Source organism: Sphaerodactylus townsendi, linkage group LG01, assembly GCF_021028975.2.
Source record: "Sphaerodactylus townsendi isolate TG3544 linkage group LG01, MPM_Stown_v2.3, whole genome shotgun sequence".
Classification (NCBI taxonomy): domain Eukaryota; kingdom Metazoa; phylum Chordata; class Lepidosauria; order Squamata; family Sphaerodactylidae; genus Sphaerodactylus; species Sphaerodactylus townsendi.
This window is the reverse complement of record NC_059425.1, coordinates 191,186,090-191,201,950: the sequence shown is the minus strand read 5'-3', so window position 1 is coordinate 191,201,950 and position 15,861 is coordinate 191,186,090. Positions and strand designations below refer to the sequence as shown.

The 15,861-nt window shown below is 48.9% G+C and overlaps 1 protein-coding gene across 1 annotated transcript in view; it reads right to left on the bottom strand.

Annotated features, from left to right (window-relative positions):
* Positions 1-15,861, bottom strand: part of ITSN2 (intersectin 2) — a 169,870-nt gene that overhangs the window by 46,643 nt on the left and 107,366 nt on the right. The window contains exons 26-31 of the mRNA XM_048506528.1: positions 15,222-15,286; positions 13,486-13,652; positions 12,761-12,806; positions 12,565-12,686; positions 11,207-11,303; positions 9,390-9,581 (exon numbers count right to left, since the gene is read on the bottom strand). Coding sequence (XP_048362485.1) covers positions 9,390-9,581; positions 11,207-11,303; positions 12,565-12,686; positions 12,761-12,806; positions 13,486-13,652; positions 15,222-15,286 — 689 coding nt within the window. The remainder of the gene's footprint in view (positions 1-9,389; positions 9,582-11,206; positions 11,304-12,564; positions 12,687-12,760; positions 12,807-13,485; positions 13,653-15,221; positions 15,287-15,861) is intronic.

Below are 15,861 nucleotides of genomic sequence, written 5' to 3'. Positions count from 1 at the left end.
TTTAGCCTTAATCTATGGGCCTCCATCCAGCCTCCAAGCACCCGTCAAGAACATCGACTGCCTCTCCTGATTTAGATGCATGGAGAGATAGAGCTGAGGGTCACCAGCATACTGATGGCCTTACTCCAGATCTCCTGATAATCTCCCCCAACAGCTTCATATAGATGTTAAAAAGCATGGGAGACAAAGTCGACCCCTGAGGGATCCCATGAGTGAGCACCCTGGGTGTCGAGCAAGAGTCTCCCATGACTACTCTCTGGTACCAGCCTTGGAGATAGAAGTGGAACCATCATAAAGCGGTGCCCCCAATTCCCAAGCCTTTCCAGGAAGAAGCTGTGGTCAACAGCATCAAAAGCCGCCAAGAGATCCAAGAGGAACAACAGAGTGGCGCTGCCCCTCCCTCTTTCAGAGCCAGCATGTTGTAGTGGTTAACAGCAGGGGGAGGGAGATGATGAATGGGTAGAAACACACACATTGGGGGTTTATTAGGAACAAACAACTAGACCATGATGATCAGTCAGAAAATAGACAGACACCTTGGAAGACCGACTGAATAGACATCTCTGAAGACCGACTGAATATCACTACTTGTTTGTTAATTGTAAGCTAAAAGCGGAGAGAAAATGCCCCACAAACCACAACCTCACTATCTGCTGGAATAATGTGTACCAGAAGGCTGGGGAATAGTTTCATTTTTGTCTCAAATGTACTAGCATTTATCTACCCGTGCAATTCCTCTGACAGAATGGCTCTCTCATTTATGGAAGAAGTGGTGGCGATTTCTTCTGATTTCTGTCCGCATTCCCCACAGATCCCCACTTTATCCTCTATGCTATTCCAGAGGATCTGTTGACAACTGGGGGGAAAATTACATGGCTCACTGGGCTGGTTGACCTGGCATATATACATGGCCTTTGGTCTACCAGCAGACAGTCACTGACAAGAGTCATACATCTATTTATCTACTTCAGCTATACTCCTACGTTGCTCCTCAATTGGGATCATAGAACCATAGAGTTGGAAGAGACCCCAAGGGCCATCAAGTCCAACCGCCTGCCATGCAGGAACACACAATCAAAGCACTCCTGACATATGCTCATCCAGCCTCTGTTTAAAAACCTCCAAAGAAGGAGACTCTACCACACTTCAATGTAGTGCATTCCACTGTGTAAAGGATTCAGTGGTGTTGATGAGCGGGTCGGCTGCTTGGCCTTGACTACATTCCACAGCCCGGGCGACGGGCCAGCTCCTATGGCGGAGACCTTATCTCTGCGAGGGAGATGAGACCTCCATTCCCATGGGAAGCCGGGTGGGGGATGGGATGGATAGAGTTATAACCTGTGCTTCTGGCGGGAAATGCCATTCCTGCCACTGCGTGTACGTGAGCTTTCTAAGATGTCTTAATAAACGGTCTTTTACACCCAAAAAGCCTTTTATTTCTGCTTCTATGGAATTCCTTACATTGTGGCAGGAATCTTAGTTCATCTATATTCCTAGTGCAGTGGACCTCTGGTGTCTCGGCATGGAGAGGTTGAATATTCCTGTGGAAGGTGCGGTAGCCCCCAAAGAGGGCTCCGAGCTTTCCCTTCTGGATTTGGAGGAACCGGCGGGAGAACGGGTCTCGCTGGTAACTCTTTCCCGTCCTCGTATCGACATGAGTCTTCCCTTACTCCGTTGGCACGAGGGACGAGGAGGCGATCATGTGGACTTACATGAGTCGTTTGGGGCGCTGTCTATGGATCGAGCGCCTGTGGATCGGATATCTGCCCGTTTCCATGTGGATTACAAACCTCAGGTGCAGCCTGTCACGGAGGAGACGGGTCTGACCACCTTTCATGCGGCAACGCAGGAGTCCATTGAGCGATGCCTGGACTTCGTATTTTGGTGATGCTCCCAAGAATCCACCGTGGCCCCCAGATCCCGGATTAGCAGCTGGATCTGAGATGCCCGTGGAGCCACCCGGTGGGCACGACGTCCCATGCGTTCAGAGGAAGAGGAGTCCGGAGAGAGCCTGCACTCCCTTCCGGATCTATTCCCTCTCCCATCGAAAGAGACCTGGGATGAGGAAGTGGGCCGCCTGCGAGATGCCCCAGACGCATGGGCCCGTGAACGGCAGCTAGGGGAAGAGGAACGAGAACAGCTGCAGCAAGAGCGTGAAAACCTGCAAAGAGACCGGGATGCATTGACTCGCAAGGAGAGAGAGCTGGCTGCCTTGGAGAGGGAACTGAAGAAGCAGCAGAACAGGACAACCCAAGTTGGAGTCACGCTGTCACTGGTACAGCCGGGCGCCAGAGGGCGACGCTGCTGGGTCCTGCCACCTTCCAAGGACCGGCTCCCACCAGAACAGCCAGCGGCACCGGTGGTACCTCCACCTCCACCGATTCCAGCCCCCCCTGCGCAGCCGCTGCCTCGACCTGCGCAACCGCCGCCGTTGCGGGCGCCGAGGGCCGTGGAGAGGGGATACTACAGGCCTCCAATACCTGCCCGTTTGATGGGACCGCCTCCAAACTTCCCTACTTCATCTTGCCTTTCGATGCCCACATGGAGGACTATGACAATTTATACCGGTCTGAGCGAAAAAAATACGGGACATTGGCTCAGTCCTGGATGGGGCGGCAGCCCGACTGGTTTGTGACTCTTTTGAACCTGCAAGATGAGGATACTGTACGGTGCCGCATTCCTCCAAGCCTTTAAGGGCTCGCTTCCAAGTTCCGGGTGCTGAAAATGAAGCTATCCGCTCCATCAATTCTATCCAGCAAAGGCAACTGCTTTCGTTTGCAGAATTTGCCCGTGAATTTCGGTAGCGGCGGCTGCTCGACTCCCTCCTGAGTGGCCTGAGCGCATGAAATCGAATACTTCGGATGCTGTCGACGGCAAGTTGCGTGAAACGGTGTTTTTAATTCGGATCCCCAGCACTATTGCTGATTGGATCGAATTGGGATCCCCAAGTGGCGTCTCGTTTGGAATACGCTTCGTGTCGGGCCCACGCCCAAAACCCGCCACTACGCACCACTACTGCGACCACCAAGCCAAGCCCAGCCGCCCCTACCGAGACCACCTCCGAGCGCCGTCGCCGGCTGGGATTGTGTCTTTACTGCGGAGGACCAGGTCATCTAGCCGCCAACTGCCCGAAAAACAGAAGCCAACCGCTCCGGCTGCGCGCACCCCATCTGCCAAGCCACCGCGCCAAATCCGGGCCGCCCCAACAGGCGCGTTCAAGGCAGTTATTGAAGGCGACCCAGAGGTGGGGAAGCAGCTGTGTGCCTTTCTTCAGCCCCATGGACATGGGTTCGACTCCAGACGAGTGAGTGAAGGCAGCGCCCCATCACAATCCAAGCGTTTCTGGCCAACCCCGCTAAGCATACTCGTATTATAGCCTCAGCCCTTGTAGATTCTGGCTGCTCCCATTGCTTAATGCGGCCCCAGGTGGCGGAGGAACTGGGCCTAGACCAAGTCCCCCTGGCTAAGCCCATACCATTCACCCAAATGGACGGCAGTCCTCTCGGGAGCGAAGGACCGGCCCAGTTCAAAACGCAACCGGTTCTCCTCCGCTGCGCCGACCATTGGGAGAAAATTAGTTTTATTCTGGCGCCAGTGGCCAAACACTCCATAGTTCTGGGCATGCCATGGTTGTTATTACATGAACCAAAATTCCTTTGGAAAGAAAGGATCTTGGAATTCACTGACCCTCCCTGCGGGGAACACATGAATTGGGGGGAAAACTCGACTTCTCCTGACACACACCCCCCCCTGGCTTCATCAGCGATTGCTCCCGATTCTACCGGCATCCCACCGACGTACCAAGATCTAGCCAGAGTATTTCAGGAGCAAGAATGCGATCAGTTGCCACCCCATAGAGACACTGACTGCAAAATCGTAATACAGCCAGGCTAACTGCCCAAGGGTAGAATCTACCGTGATGAGTCCCAATGAGGAGAAGGAACTTCGTGCCTTCTTAGACAAGAACTCGCGGCTTCGCGGGTTCATACGGGCGAACTACCAAACACACACATGCTGCTCCTGTATTGTTTGTAAAAAAGAAAGATTGGTCTTTACGGAGCTGCACAGATTACCGAGGTCTCAATGCAGTCTCCCTCTCCAATAAATACCCTTTGCCTTTGATCAAGGACCTTTTAGACGCATTGGGCAAAGGACGCATCTTTACTAAGTTGGACTTGAGAGAAGCTTACTACAGGGTCAGAATTGCTGAAGGCTATGAACACTTGACTGCATTTAACACAAAGTTTGGACAGTTTGAATACTTAATAATGCCATTCGGGTTAAGTGGGGCCCCCGGAGCTTTTATGGCCCTATCAACGAAGTTCTCCATGATTTATTGTACAAGGGAGTAGTGGTGTACTTAGATGACGTTTTGATTTATTCACAAACCATGGAAGAGCATGAAGCATTGGTTCGGGAAGTATTGAAATGCTTGCTCAACAACTCCCTCTTTGCCAAACTTTCGAAATGCTGTTTCCACCAAACCTCTATTGACTATTTGGGTTACCGGATCTCGCCCGAGGGCCTCAAGATGGATCCTGCTAAGATTGATGCAGTCCTCCAGTGGCCTGCCCCTACCAACCCGAAAGGAGCTCCAATCTTTTCTGGGTTTTGCTAATTTCTATCGTGACTTTATACCCCAATTAAGCTGAACTGACTCTCCCACTCACAGACCTCTTACGCACTAAGGGTAAAGATCCATTGACTGCCAAACCCGGGGCCCCCCTTTCCTGGTCTAAAGAATGTCAGACAGCCTTTCAGCTATTAAAATCAGCTTTTACCACCGAACCTATCCTGAAGCACCCTGATCGGATCTCCGTTTGTGGTTCACGTGGATGCCTTCGGACAAAGCGCTTGGGGCAGCCCTGTTGCAGAAAAAATAAAGATGGTAGGCTGGTTCCGTGTGCTTATTTATCAAAGAAATTTTCCGGTGCTGAGCTCAACTGGACTGTAGGGGATAAAGAGACTGCGGCCATCAAAGTAGCACTCTCCACTTGGCGCCACTGGCTGGAAGGGGCTAAACACCCCTTTCAAGTTTGGTCGGATCACAAGAACTTGGCCGCCCTCTCCACCCCCCTCAAGATGTCCGCGAAGCAACTTCGTTGGGCCGATTTCTTTTCTCGTTTCTCTTTCACGGTACATTTTTTCCCCGGAAACACCAATAAACTGGCTGATGCGCTCTAGCGCCTGCCCGGGGAGGGGGGTGGAGCTGCCTTACGGGACATTCCACGCACTATTCTCTCCCCCTCCCAATTGGGGCTGGCTGTCACCCGATCTCAGACGTCCACCCCTCCTCCTCCCCCCATTCCGAGCCTGGTCTCCTTTCCTACGGGGAACTTCGAGGAGGCGGGCTGCACGAGCCACCGGCGGAGGAAGGTGACTCCCACTTGCGTTTGGAGAATGGTGTTTGGCCACGGGGAATGTTGGTACGTGCCTCCCCCCCCCTCCGTAAGCAGGTTCTCGAGGCCTGTCATGATGCCCGCTCAGCTGGACATTTTGGCTTTCTTAAAACTCTACATTTGGCCCGCCGTCAATTTTGGTGGCGCGCAATGCGCAAGGACATTGAGACATATATTAAAGGTTGATCTGTTTGTGCGGAAGCCAAGAACGTTCCAGGAAAACCCCATGGCCTATTGAAACCTCTCCCGGTGGCCTCCTGCCCTTGGGAAGTCATCTCCATGGATTTTATTACAGATTTGCCAGAAAGTCATGGCAACACGGTCTTGTGGGTGGTGGTGGACTTATTTTCTAAACAAGCCCATTTCATCCCTTGTACTTCCATCCCCTCCGCTCCTAAGTTAGCGCGTCTATTCATTCAGCATGTTTATCGTCTACACTCCGCCCCCGTTAAGGTGGTCTCCGACCGCGGGCCCCAATTCATTTCTAAGTTCTGGAAAGCTTTTCTAGGGTTATTGGGGGCCGCCCTGGCGCTAGCCGCCTATACCATGTAAAGTGACGGTGAGTCAGAGAGAACGAACAGAACCCTGGAGCAGTATTTACGTTGTTACACCAATTACCACCAAGACAATTGGTGCGAGCTGATCCCGTTTGCAGAATACGCCTATAACAATGCGGTTCACAGCAGTACAAAAAACACCCCCCCGAAGTTGTGTCTGGTCGCTCCTTCCCTCCGTTGCCGCAACTACCTGCGGAAGCATTGGACCCACCGGAGTTTCAGCAATGGATTTCATCTCTGGCCGAGGGGTGGAAAATGGTCCAGACTGCTTTACAGCAGGCCAAAGACTCCCAAAAGCTTCAAGCAGATAAGCACCGCTCGGATTTCCCTCTGCGTGTGGGCGCCTGGGTGTATTTGTCTACCAAGAATCTCAGAGACGTGCATAAATTTTCAAAATTGGGCAAAAGATTTGTGGGACCTTTTCAGATTACCAAAGTAATTAATGATGTCACTGCCCGATTGGACTTGCCTAATTCTCTTAGTAACATCCATCCTGTCTTCCATTCCAGTTTACTCAAGGAGGCTCCCGTTTCCGATGCCTGGCACGACCCGCCGGAGAGACCCCCACCAACAATTATTGATGGCCACAAGCATTACGAAATTGATGCCATCCTGGACTCTCGCTTTAATCGCAAACGCTTACAATATTTGGTCTCGTGGGTGGGGTATTCCTCTGGGTATAATCAATGGGTCTATTCCGAAAATATTGACGCCCCCGCCCTCATTTCTGCTTTCCATCGCGCCTTTCCGCACAAACCGAGTCTTTTAAGGGAGGCAGAGTGTAAAGGATTCAGTGGTGTTGATGAGCGGGTCGGCTGCTTGGCCTTGACTACATTCCACAGCCCGGGCGACGGGCCAGCTCCTACGGCGGAGACCTTATCTCTGTGAGGGAGATGAGACCTCCGTTCCCATGGGAAGCCGGGTGGGGGATGGGATGGATAGAGTTATAACCTGTGCTTCTGGCGGGAAATGCCATTCCTGCCACTGCGTGTACGTGAGCTTTCTAAGATGTCTTAATAAACGGTCTTTTACACCCAAAAAGCCTTTTATTTCTGGAATTCCTTACACACTGTCAAACAGCCCTGGCAGACAGGAAGTTTTCCCTGATGTTTAGGTGGAAACTCTTTTCCTTCATCTTGAACCCATTACTCTTGGTCCTAGTCTCTGGAGCAGCAGAAAACAAACTTGCTCCCTCACCAACATGACATCTCTTCAAATATCTAAACATGGCTATCATGCCAACTCTTAGCCTTCTCTTAGCCAAACTGAACATACACAGCTTCCTAAGTCTCTCCTTGTAGGGCAAGAATTCCAGACCTTTTACCATTTTGGTTGCCCTTTTCTGGACCTGTTCCAGCTTGTCAATATCCTTCTTGAATTGCGGTGCCCAGAACTATACACAATATTCCAGGTGAGGTCTGACCAACACAGAATAGAGAGGCACAATCGCATCCCTTGATCTATGCTCCTACTGATACATCCCAAAATCACATTGGCTTTCTCGGCCGCCACATCACACTGCTGACTCATGTTCAATTTTTGGTCTATTTTGGGGGTCCCAAAGTGGCTCACATCATTCTTCTCTCTCCATTTTATCCTCCTAACAACCCTTTGGGGTAGGTTAGTCCGAGAGCCCAAAGTCACTCAGTGAGCACCAGCAAGGATTCAGACCTGGGTTTCTCCCAGATCCTAGTCTGACACTCTAACCACTACCCCTCTCGTGAGATAAACTGGAAATGTACTTCACCAGAGTCTAGGAAAGGCCCAGTCCAGCATTTCTGACTCAGGAGTGACTCTCCCTTCAGTCTCGACACTCACACGTCAGGCCCCCAGGTGAGGATGAGAGGAAGGCCAGGATAAAAACAGCCTCCAGAAACACCCGGCCTTGCAGCTGAGAAATTCCAAACAGCAAGCTCACCCCCCCCACCCCCCCTTCCTTAAAAATATTTTTAAGGTAACACTTAGGCCCCTTCCCCACATGCAGAATAATGCACTCTCAATCTACTCTCAATGCACTTTGCAGCTGGATTTTACTGTGCGGAATATTTGAATATTTGTCAACCCTTCTAATTGCAGGAGCCAGATAGCTGCACCATTTGGTTGCTGTATGTTGATGCAGGGCAGCTGGGCGGTTGATTGGTCAAGTGAGGGTGAGCTTCAATGCTGTCTCTTATATGGTGCGGCTCTTCCCTGCATCTCCTCAGCTCCTCTCCTCTGCTCTTCCTCTACCTTCTGCTCCTTGTCCTTGTGCTGCCCTGCTGCATTTCTTCCTTGTTGGCTTATCTGTCTCCGCTTGCTACTTGCCGGTGCTTTCCAGGACCTGATTATTTGTCTTCCTCTTTTTGTAAATATATTTTTCCAGCCTGAGTTTTTATATTTAGAACTTTATTAAAACTCCTTTTCGTATAAATAAAAAGACAAGGCAAAGAAATACTGAGAAAGAAGTCTTCTAGGCTATCACACAACAAGGCAGGACAGGCCGACGCTTTGCCTCCTGGCGATCAACATTTTGTGAAAAGAGAAAAATAGAAGATAACTCATTCCCAGTTTTTTTCACAAAGGAGAAAAGCTTGATAACATATTTTAGTTTAAAAGAATATGTGGGCTTCTGCCACTTGTTTTAACAGCCCTGTTCAAAAGCAGCCTCAAAAAGTAATGCAGTTAAAATACATTTCCTGACAGAATTAACGGCCACATTGGAAGATGGATCTGACAGAATGATTTACCTCAGGAAATGACCCAGGAAGAAACCGTTAAAGACCACTCCCCACTCCCACTTTCTTGATCTTCATAGCAGCTACATGAGGTTGTTAATAAAAACACAACAGAGAAAACAAAAGGAAACAGAGATCGTCCTGTGTTGCATCTAGTTTAGTGGTTCACACTATTGATAGAGAACCGAGGTGTAGTAAGTTTTGCACGAAGTTCCCCTTCCTACTGATGCCGTTCAAGAGGAATGTACACACATTGTGATTCAGAAAAAAGCTTTCACTACTTGGGCAAAGTGCAGAAGATCACTGATTTTTTTTTAACACAGGCTAACATTGCTCAGAAGGTAAGGGATAATAAAAACCTAAGCAACAGGCATGACTAGGGTTAGGGCCAAGGACACGGGGAGGGAATGTCATGGTGGAGATGTCGCTACATCATTTCTGGGTACAACCTGGAAGTGAAAATGGGAAGCTCTAGGAATTGCTGGAAACTCTAAGGGAAAACCACAGAGTTCCAGGCAAGTCCTGGAGCTACCCAGAAAAGACAAACCACCATAGATGCCAGCAGTGGGTTTATTTTTATCCTTCTCTTGCTGCTGCTCAGCGCAGTGGTGGGCCAGGGTGACAACTGGCAGGAAGCTGCCTTGCCACAGCAGGAGTCTGGCCGCCCTGGGCACGGCCCCAAGGACGAAGAGCTCCAACCATTGCTATCTTTCACTTACATTGCTGACTGGGATCACAGTCTGTCGTCATCTTCACGTAATTGGAAGGAAAGAGGCCGGACGCGCCATTGATCTCCCCTTGCCACCAATCAGGGTCATCTTTGTTCAGTACATTAATAAGCTGGCCTTTGGAGAAACTCAGCTCGTCTTCATTGTTGGCCAGGTAGTCGTACATTGCTATCACCTGACACGCTAGGAGGGGGAAAAGACCAAAACCCATGAGAACAGCAGAGTTATTTGGCAGCAGAAAAATATACCAAGCCATGTTTTGGCTTTTTAAGGCCTTTCCAAGGGAGAAAATTGTGCCTCATTTCTAGTGATGATGAATTGGAATCTTGGATACTCACCATGAAGCCCCCTTTTTCTCTGAGGTAAGGAGGGCATCGTCAGAGTATGGGCTATTCCTGCCCATTCCTCAGAGAGACAGGATTTATGAGATTCCTGTTACTGGCTCTCTAACGGCCTCTGAGCCTCATCTTAAAGAAGAGTTTGGATTTATATCCCCCCTTTCTCTCCTTAAGGAGACTCAAGAGGGCTTACAATCTCCTTTCCCTCCCCCCCAACAAACACCCTGTGAGGTAGATGTGGCTGAGAGAAGTCTGAAGAACTGTGACCAGCCCAAGGTCACCCAGCTGGCATGTGTTGGAATGCACAAGCTAATCTAGTTCACCAGATAAGCCCCCACAGCTTGAGTGGCAGAGCAGGGAATCAAACCCGGTTCCTCCAGATTAGAATGCGCCTGCGCTTAACCACTATGCCACTGCTGCTCTTTCCAAGCAGGAGGCAATATTAACATCAACAGGAAAGATTAACAAGTTACAACAAAAATGTAATAGCATAGACAGTTAACTGAAAAACAGTGTATCAGCATAACAATTAGCAGGGAGGACAGCAAGTGATGTGTTAATCCTCTAAGCTCAATATATCGATAAACGGTATTTTCAGAGGGTGGCCAGAGAGGAGAGTAGCCAAGGTTCCATTCACACTCTGAGGCAGAGGGCATATTCAGAGAATGGGATTTCCAAGATAGGTATCTCAGAATAACTTCCAGGAGGGCCCATCAATGTTCCAGGACTTGTAGCAGCGCACTGAGACCGAGTCCACCATCAGAGGATGCCCAGCTGCAAAGGCGGAGAGTGAGACAAAGACGGAGACTGAGGCTTTGTGGATTTCTTCCACGGATGCTTGGCGTCCCATGGCTGCCATGGGGACTGCCCTCCTATCAGAGTGGGCAGTTAAGACTACTGGTGGAAAGAGCTTACTAGCGAGGTAAGCTTGGATGAAGCACTGCTTTATGTTGGAGGTGAGGGCCAATAACAGGAAGCTTTTAAATCCTGCCTCCCTGAGGAATGGGTGGACATAACCCAAATTGTGAAGATGCCTTCCTTACCTCAGAGCAAGAAAAGCTGTTTTTACCCACTCCTGTGTTATAATTGACAGGTCTCCTTCAACTGACGAGGGCAGCTGTCATGGAGAGACATCAAGGGATTACCTGCCTACAGTTTCACAAGGAAGACAACAGGAGAGGCTTCCAGCTCAGTGGAAGGCCACACTTTGCAAGCGGAAGGTTCCAGGTTTAACCCTCAGCATCTCCACCTCACGAATAAACTGAGATGTGGTTGATTTTAATTAACGTAAGAGAAAAGTAGTTTTCCTTAGGATGTCAATAGACTCTGCTCAAGCTGTAGATATATGTAATAATATACTTTTGTCAGAGAGAATTACATGCCATTTTTTAAAATACATGTTTAGGTAAGCAAGTTACATGTAGTTTTGCACGAAGTCTCAGCAAAGGCAAGTAGGATTGAGTCACCTACTTGGGACAGTAGCCGGGGTGGTTCTTTCACTGCTGGGACCCAAGAGTTTCACATGGGTGGCGGGAAACCATCCTTTCTGCCGCTTTTTCCCTCTTGCCTGCAGAAAGAATGTTCAGCTCTCATCAACCGTCACGCAAGAAGCCATATCCCATCCAGGCTCAGAAAGCAAAGGAAGTAACAACCCATCACAAAAATGTCCTTAAGACGAATTGCAAGAAAACCAAAACCTGCCCAGAGCCTTTTGGGGGCGGGGTGGGTTATAAATTCAACAAACAAACAAATAAATAAAAGCAGCATAACTAGATGCTTTAGATTTTCCAGCCTGAAACTCATGAAAAGGAACTCTGATATTTAAGCAGACTCCCACTTTCTGAAAGTCAACCTTTTAAGATTATGCTGAAATCAGACACTGCTGAAATCTAAAAACTATATAATCAGGAAAAGATTTTGTGTACAACAATGTGCTTTGACACCGTTGAACAATATACGCTAAATACACTTTCAATGCATTTTAGTGATCATTTGAAAGGGATTTTGCATTCACAGTAAAAACTCCACACTACTGTCCTTTGCACTGAAAGTGGATTACAAATGTATTATTCAGCTTGTGTGAAAGTGTAGCTGACGTGTTGTTGTTTTTCTTTCAGTCACAGTGTGACTGTACATTCCGATGTGGCCTTCCTTCCAATCTGCATCCGATGAAGAGAGCTCTGACTCATGAAACCTCAGGCTGGCACGGATTTTGTCAGTCGTTAAGGAGCTGCTGGAATGGTGTTTTAACCCTCCAGCCTCCAGCTAGCTTTGAAGTGACCAGAGTGTGGGATGGATATATAGCCAGCACAGTGGATGCTTTCCAAGACTGGCAAAGAGCAGGGTTTAAAGAGCAGGGTTTTTGACTTTTAGGAACACTTCTCTTGTTCTTCAGAAAGTCAATATTAAACTGAGTGGTTCTTCTGACCTCTTCAAGAGGAGCCACAAGGTCTGAACAATACCTTCACTACTGGAGCTATTACAGACTAAACCAAGTTCAGTGCGTTCCTGCTGAGGGAAAAAATGTTTTGCTATGAACCCCACACGCGGCTGGGAGACCCCATTTTTGCTCAGGGAGGTGTTTTAAAATGGGAGGGGCTGTGTCGCAGTGGAAGAACATTTGCTTGGCATGCAGAAGGTCACAGGTTCGATTCCTTGCGCCTCCCATTAAAAGGACTTGGTAGGAGGTTAAGGGAAGGCCTTTATCCGTCTGAGACCTGGAAATCAGCGGCCCGTCTGATGACCCTGTTCAACATAAGGCCGGTTTGTGTGGTCACGCGTTTATCACAAGTGCAATTCACTGGGCAGGCATGTCCCCCTCCTCTTACCTGCAGCTCTCCCTGCCACCACCCACTGGAATTCTTCTTCAAAATGAGGATCAGTTGCCCCGGAGCCAAACTGAGCTGCTCTGCTCCCGAGGCAGCGTAGGCTGTGGTCACTTGAGCGATTTCTGAAAGAAAAGGCACGTTCAGTGACCCATCACCAAGCAACCACTGTAATAAGCGGTAAAAAGACAACACGCACCAGGTTTTTTATTCAACGTTCCTGTTTTGCTTGCACTGGCAGAACTCTGCAACAAAAGAAACGGAAAACTGAATTAAACACACACACAAATTGCAAACACATCGGCAGTAGTGGCACAACTTCACTCAGCGGGACTTCAGCCACAGAGGGATGGAGATTCTACCACAGTCACACTTGAGCAAGGGGCCTCAATGTGGTGCAATGACGTGCTACCCACCGGATGTTGTTAGAAAGGGGCAGGATCGGGTGGGAGTTGTGCCCAGCTGTGCTTGTGACTGCTGGCACAGATTAAAAGACATCCTGTCAAAAAGAGCTTTGGTCTGAAATGCTGAAGGGTGGAGAGTTGTGCATAGCCTCTCTCACTGATTTTTAGGGGCTGGCTTTACCTCCTGCAGCTGTCATTTTTTATTGTACCCATCATTCTGAATCAGAAGTCCAAAGGTGCACACGCGGCCCTGCACTAGGAGTCCACGGGCAACTGGATCAGATTGGCTATGCAGGCAAATCCAGGCAACACATTTCCACATTTGAGCGCATTAACCATTCCACTCAAGAGGTATCGGAACTATCAAAACTAAAAGTGTAGGTCCAAGAAGAGAGAGGAGTCCCTTTACAATGGCTGGCATGCTGCAAAGGAGAATCTCTGGACCAGAACCTCAGTATTTTTCTCTTCTCCCCCCCCCCCCCCCACGCCCCCAAATAAAACACAAACCCCATGCGCTTACATCTTGATCCTTTGGTTTGACATAGTTTGAAGGAAAGATGCCGCTTCTCTCACCGATGCTCCCAGTCCACCATTCTCCATCTTTCTGGGTAACCAGGATCTCCTCCCCTTCCGTGAAAGTTAAATCACCAGCTTCAGAACTTGTGTAAGGATATAGCGCTAAATACTCTGGGAAAAGCAACGAAAACTTCAGCTTTTCAAGATTAGGGACGGCAACACATTTACTCAGACAATTCTTTTACTTTGAATCAGAAATCATTTAATGAAGAAGGAAAAAATGTGAATGCCTCAGTATAAAAGTTGTCAAAACTTTTTCTACACATGTGCCAAACTTTGATACGGAAGTGTCTACCTACCAAAAAGGCCCTTTCATAGTACACAGCTGCTGATCTGCCGACATCAGTTTGACCCTGGTAGGTGTCACGAGCCAGCCCCTGGACACTGAGGACTCTGCTGCAGAGCCTGGAGACATGGTGCAGCCAGAGCGGGCTCCTTGCAAGGAGGTGCAGGCAGCACAGCCAGCTCCACGCCCTTCCCTGCAAGCCAAGGCAGAGCCTGGCGCCCTGCAGCTGGGATCTCAGAGGAGCCCCCCCATGAGCCAGAGGCTACGGCCGTAGGGTCAAAAGGGAAGTGCTGGCAGGGCTGCAAGGCCTGGCAGAAGGCTCTGCAAAATGGAGGCATCTGCATCTGAGGAGAACCAATTGGCCATGCTGGCAGGCAGGGGCGTAACGAGGCAGCCCTGGGCAAACTGCAGCCCTGGGCAAAACCTGATTTGGATGCCCCCACCCCATGGGCAGCCACTCCACCACGACCAAATTTTTTTGCACCAGGACATTGGTGCCTGCAGGGGGTGCATTTTTAGACATATCAGTACCAAACTTTCAGCATATCATCAGGAGACTGTCCTTATGCTACTCCCCATGTTTGGTGAGCTTTGGCTCAAGGAGTCCAAAGTTATGGTCTCCCAAAGGGGGTGCCCCATCCCCCATTGTTGCCAATGGGAGCTAATAGGAGATGGGGACTACAGTTTTGAAAGTCCATAACTTTGCCCCCCCGAACCAAACTGCACCAAGCTTGGGGGGTGCCATCATCTCCAGATGATACCCTGAAATTTTGGTGCCGATACATCCAAAAATGCACCCCTGCAGGAACATCCTAGAAATTTGCCCAAGAATCTTTGTTCTGCATTGAGTTTTCTGCATTGCTGTCAATGGGGGTTGCAGGCTGTGGGGGGCACATTTATGAAGGCACAGTCTCAAAACTTTTAGGGTCTCATCAGGAGGCTGCCCTAATGATACCCCCCAAGTTTGGTGCAGTTTGGTTCAGGGGGGCCAACGTTATGGACCCTCAAAACTGTAGCCCCCATCTCCTATTAGCTCCCATTGGAAACAATGGGGGATAGGGGCACCCCCTTTGGGAGTCCATAACTTTGGACTCCCTGCACCAAACCTTACCAAACCTGGGGGGTAGCATAAGGACAGTCCCCTGATGATACGCTGAAATTTTGGTGCCACTAGCCTAAAAACTGTGCCCCCTGCAGGCCACAAATGGAAAACCACAAAAATACCCAAAAACGAACCCAGCATTTTGATGCCCCCCACAAGGTGATGCCCTGGGCAGCTGCCCACCTTGCCCAATGGGCATTACGCCAGTGCTGGCAGGGACTGATGGGAAACATAGTCCATGAACATCTGGGGCACCAGAGTTGGACACCCCTGGTTTAAATGGACGTCTTACCTTCTCCCAGGGTGTAGGACGGTGCTGTAGACTTCTTATTTACAGCAGCATAAACTGCTTCTGATCTACGGATCAATAAAAATGCATTATTTTTGCAACTGGCACGAGCAGTTTCTTCATTTGATATGATATAAATGCCAGGAAACACAATGGAACTTACTTGGGAACTGTACAGCTTCTATCATAGCAATTCATCTGTTACGACGGCTACCAACCGCCAGGCCCTGTCAACTAGCTGTCTAAGTAGGTCTCTATCCTCACTGTTCCTTCAATCTCTTCAAACGCAAACATATTTAGGATGGGAATATGTACATATTAAAGCCAGGATCAAAGTCAAATGTATAAAATAGTTTAAAGTTAATTGAAGGAATTGAAGAAACCGGGACTTCTAGTGTCCCCTCCTTCCTGCCCAAAGTTTTAATGGTTTTAAATGTTTTTATTGTTTTTATGTCTTTAGGTCGTTTTCATGACTCTGCTTTGGGTTAATTTTAAAATGTGATTTTACTATTTATTTATTTATTTTATTTTATTAGATTTTTAGACCGCCCCATCCCCGGAGGGCTCTGGGCGGTGTACAACATGTAGGCAATACAGTTGAATAACAATTAAAATAACATATAAAAACAGCAATAAAATCTCC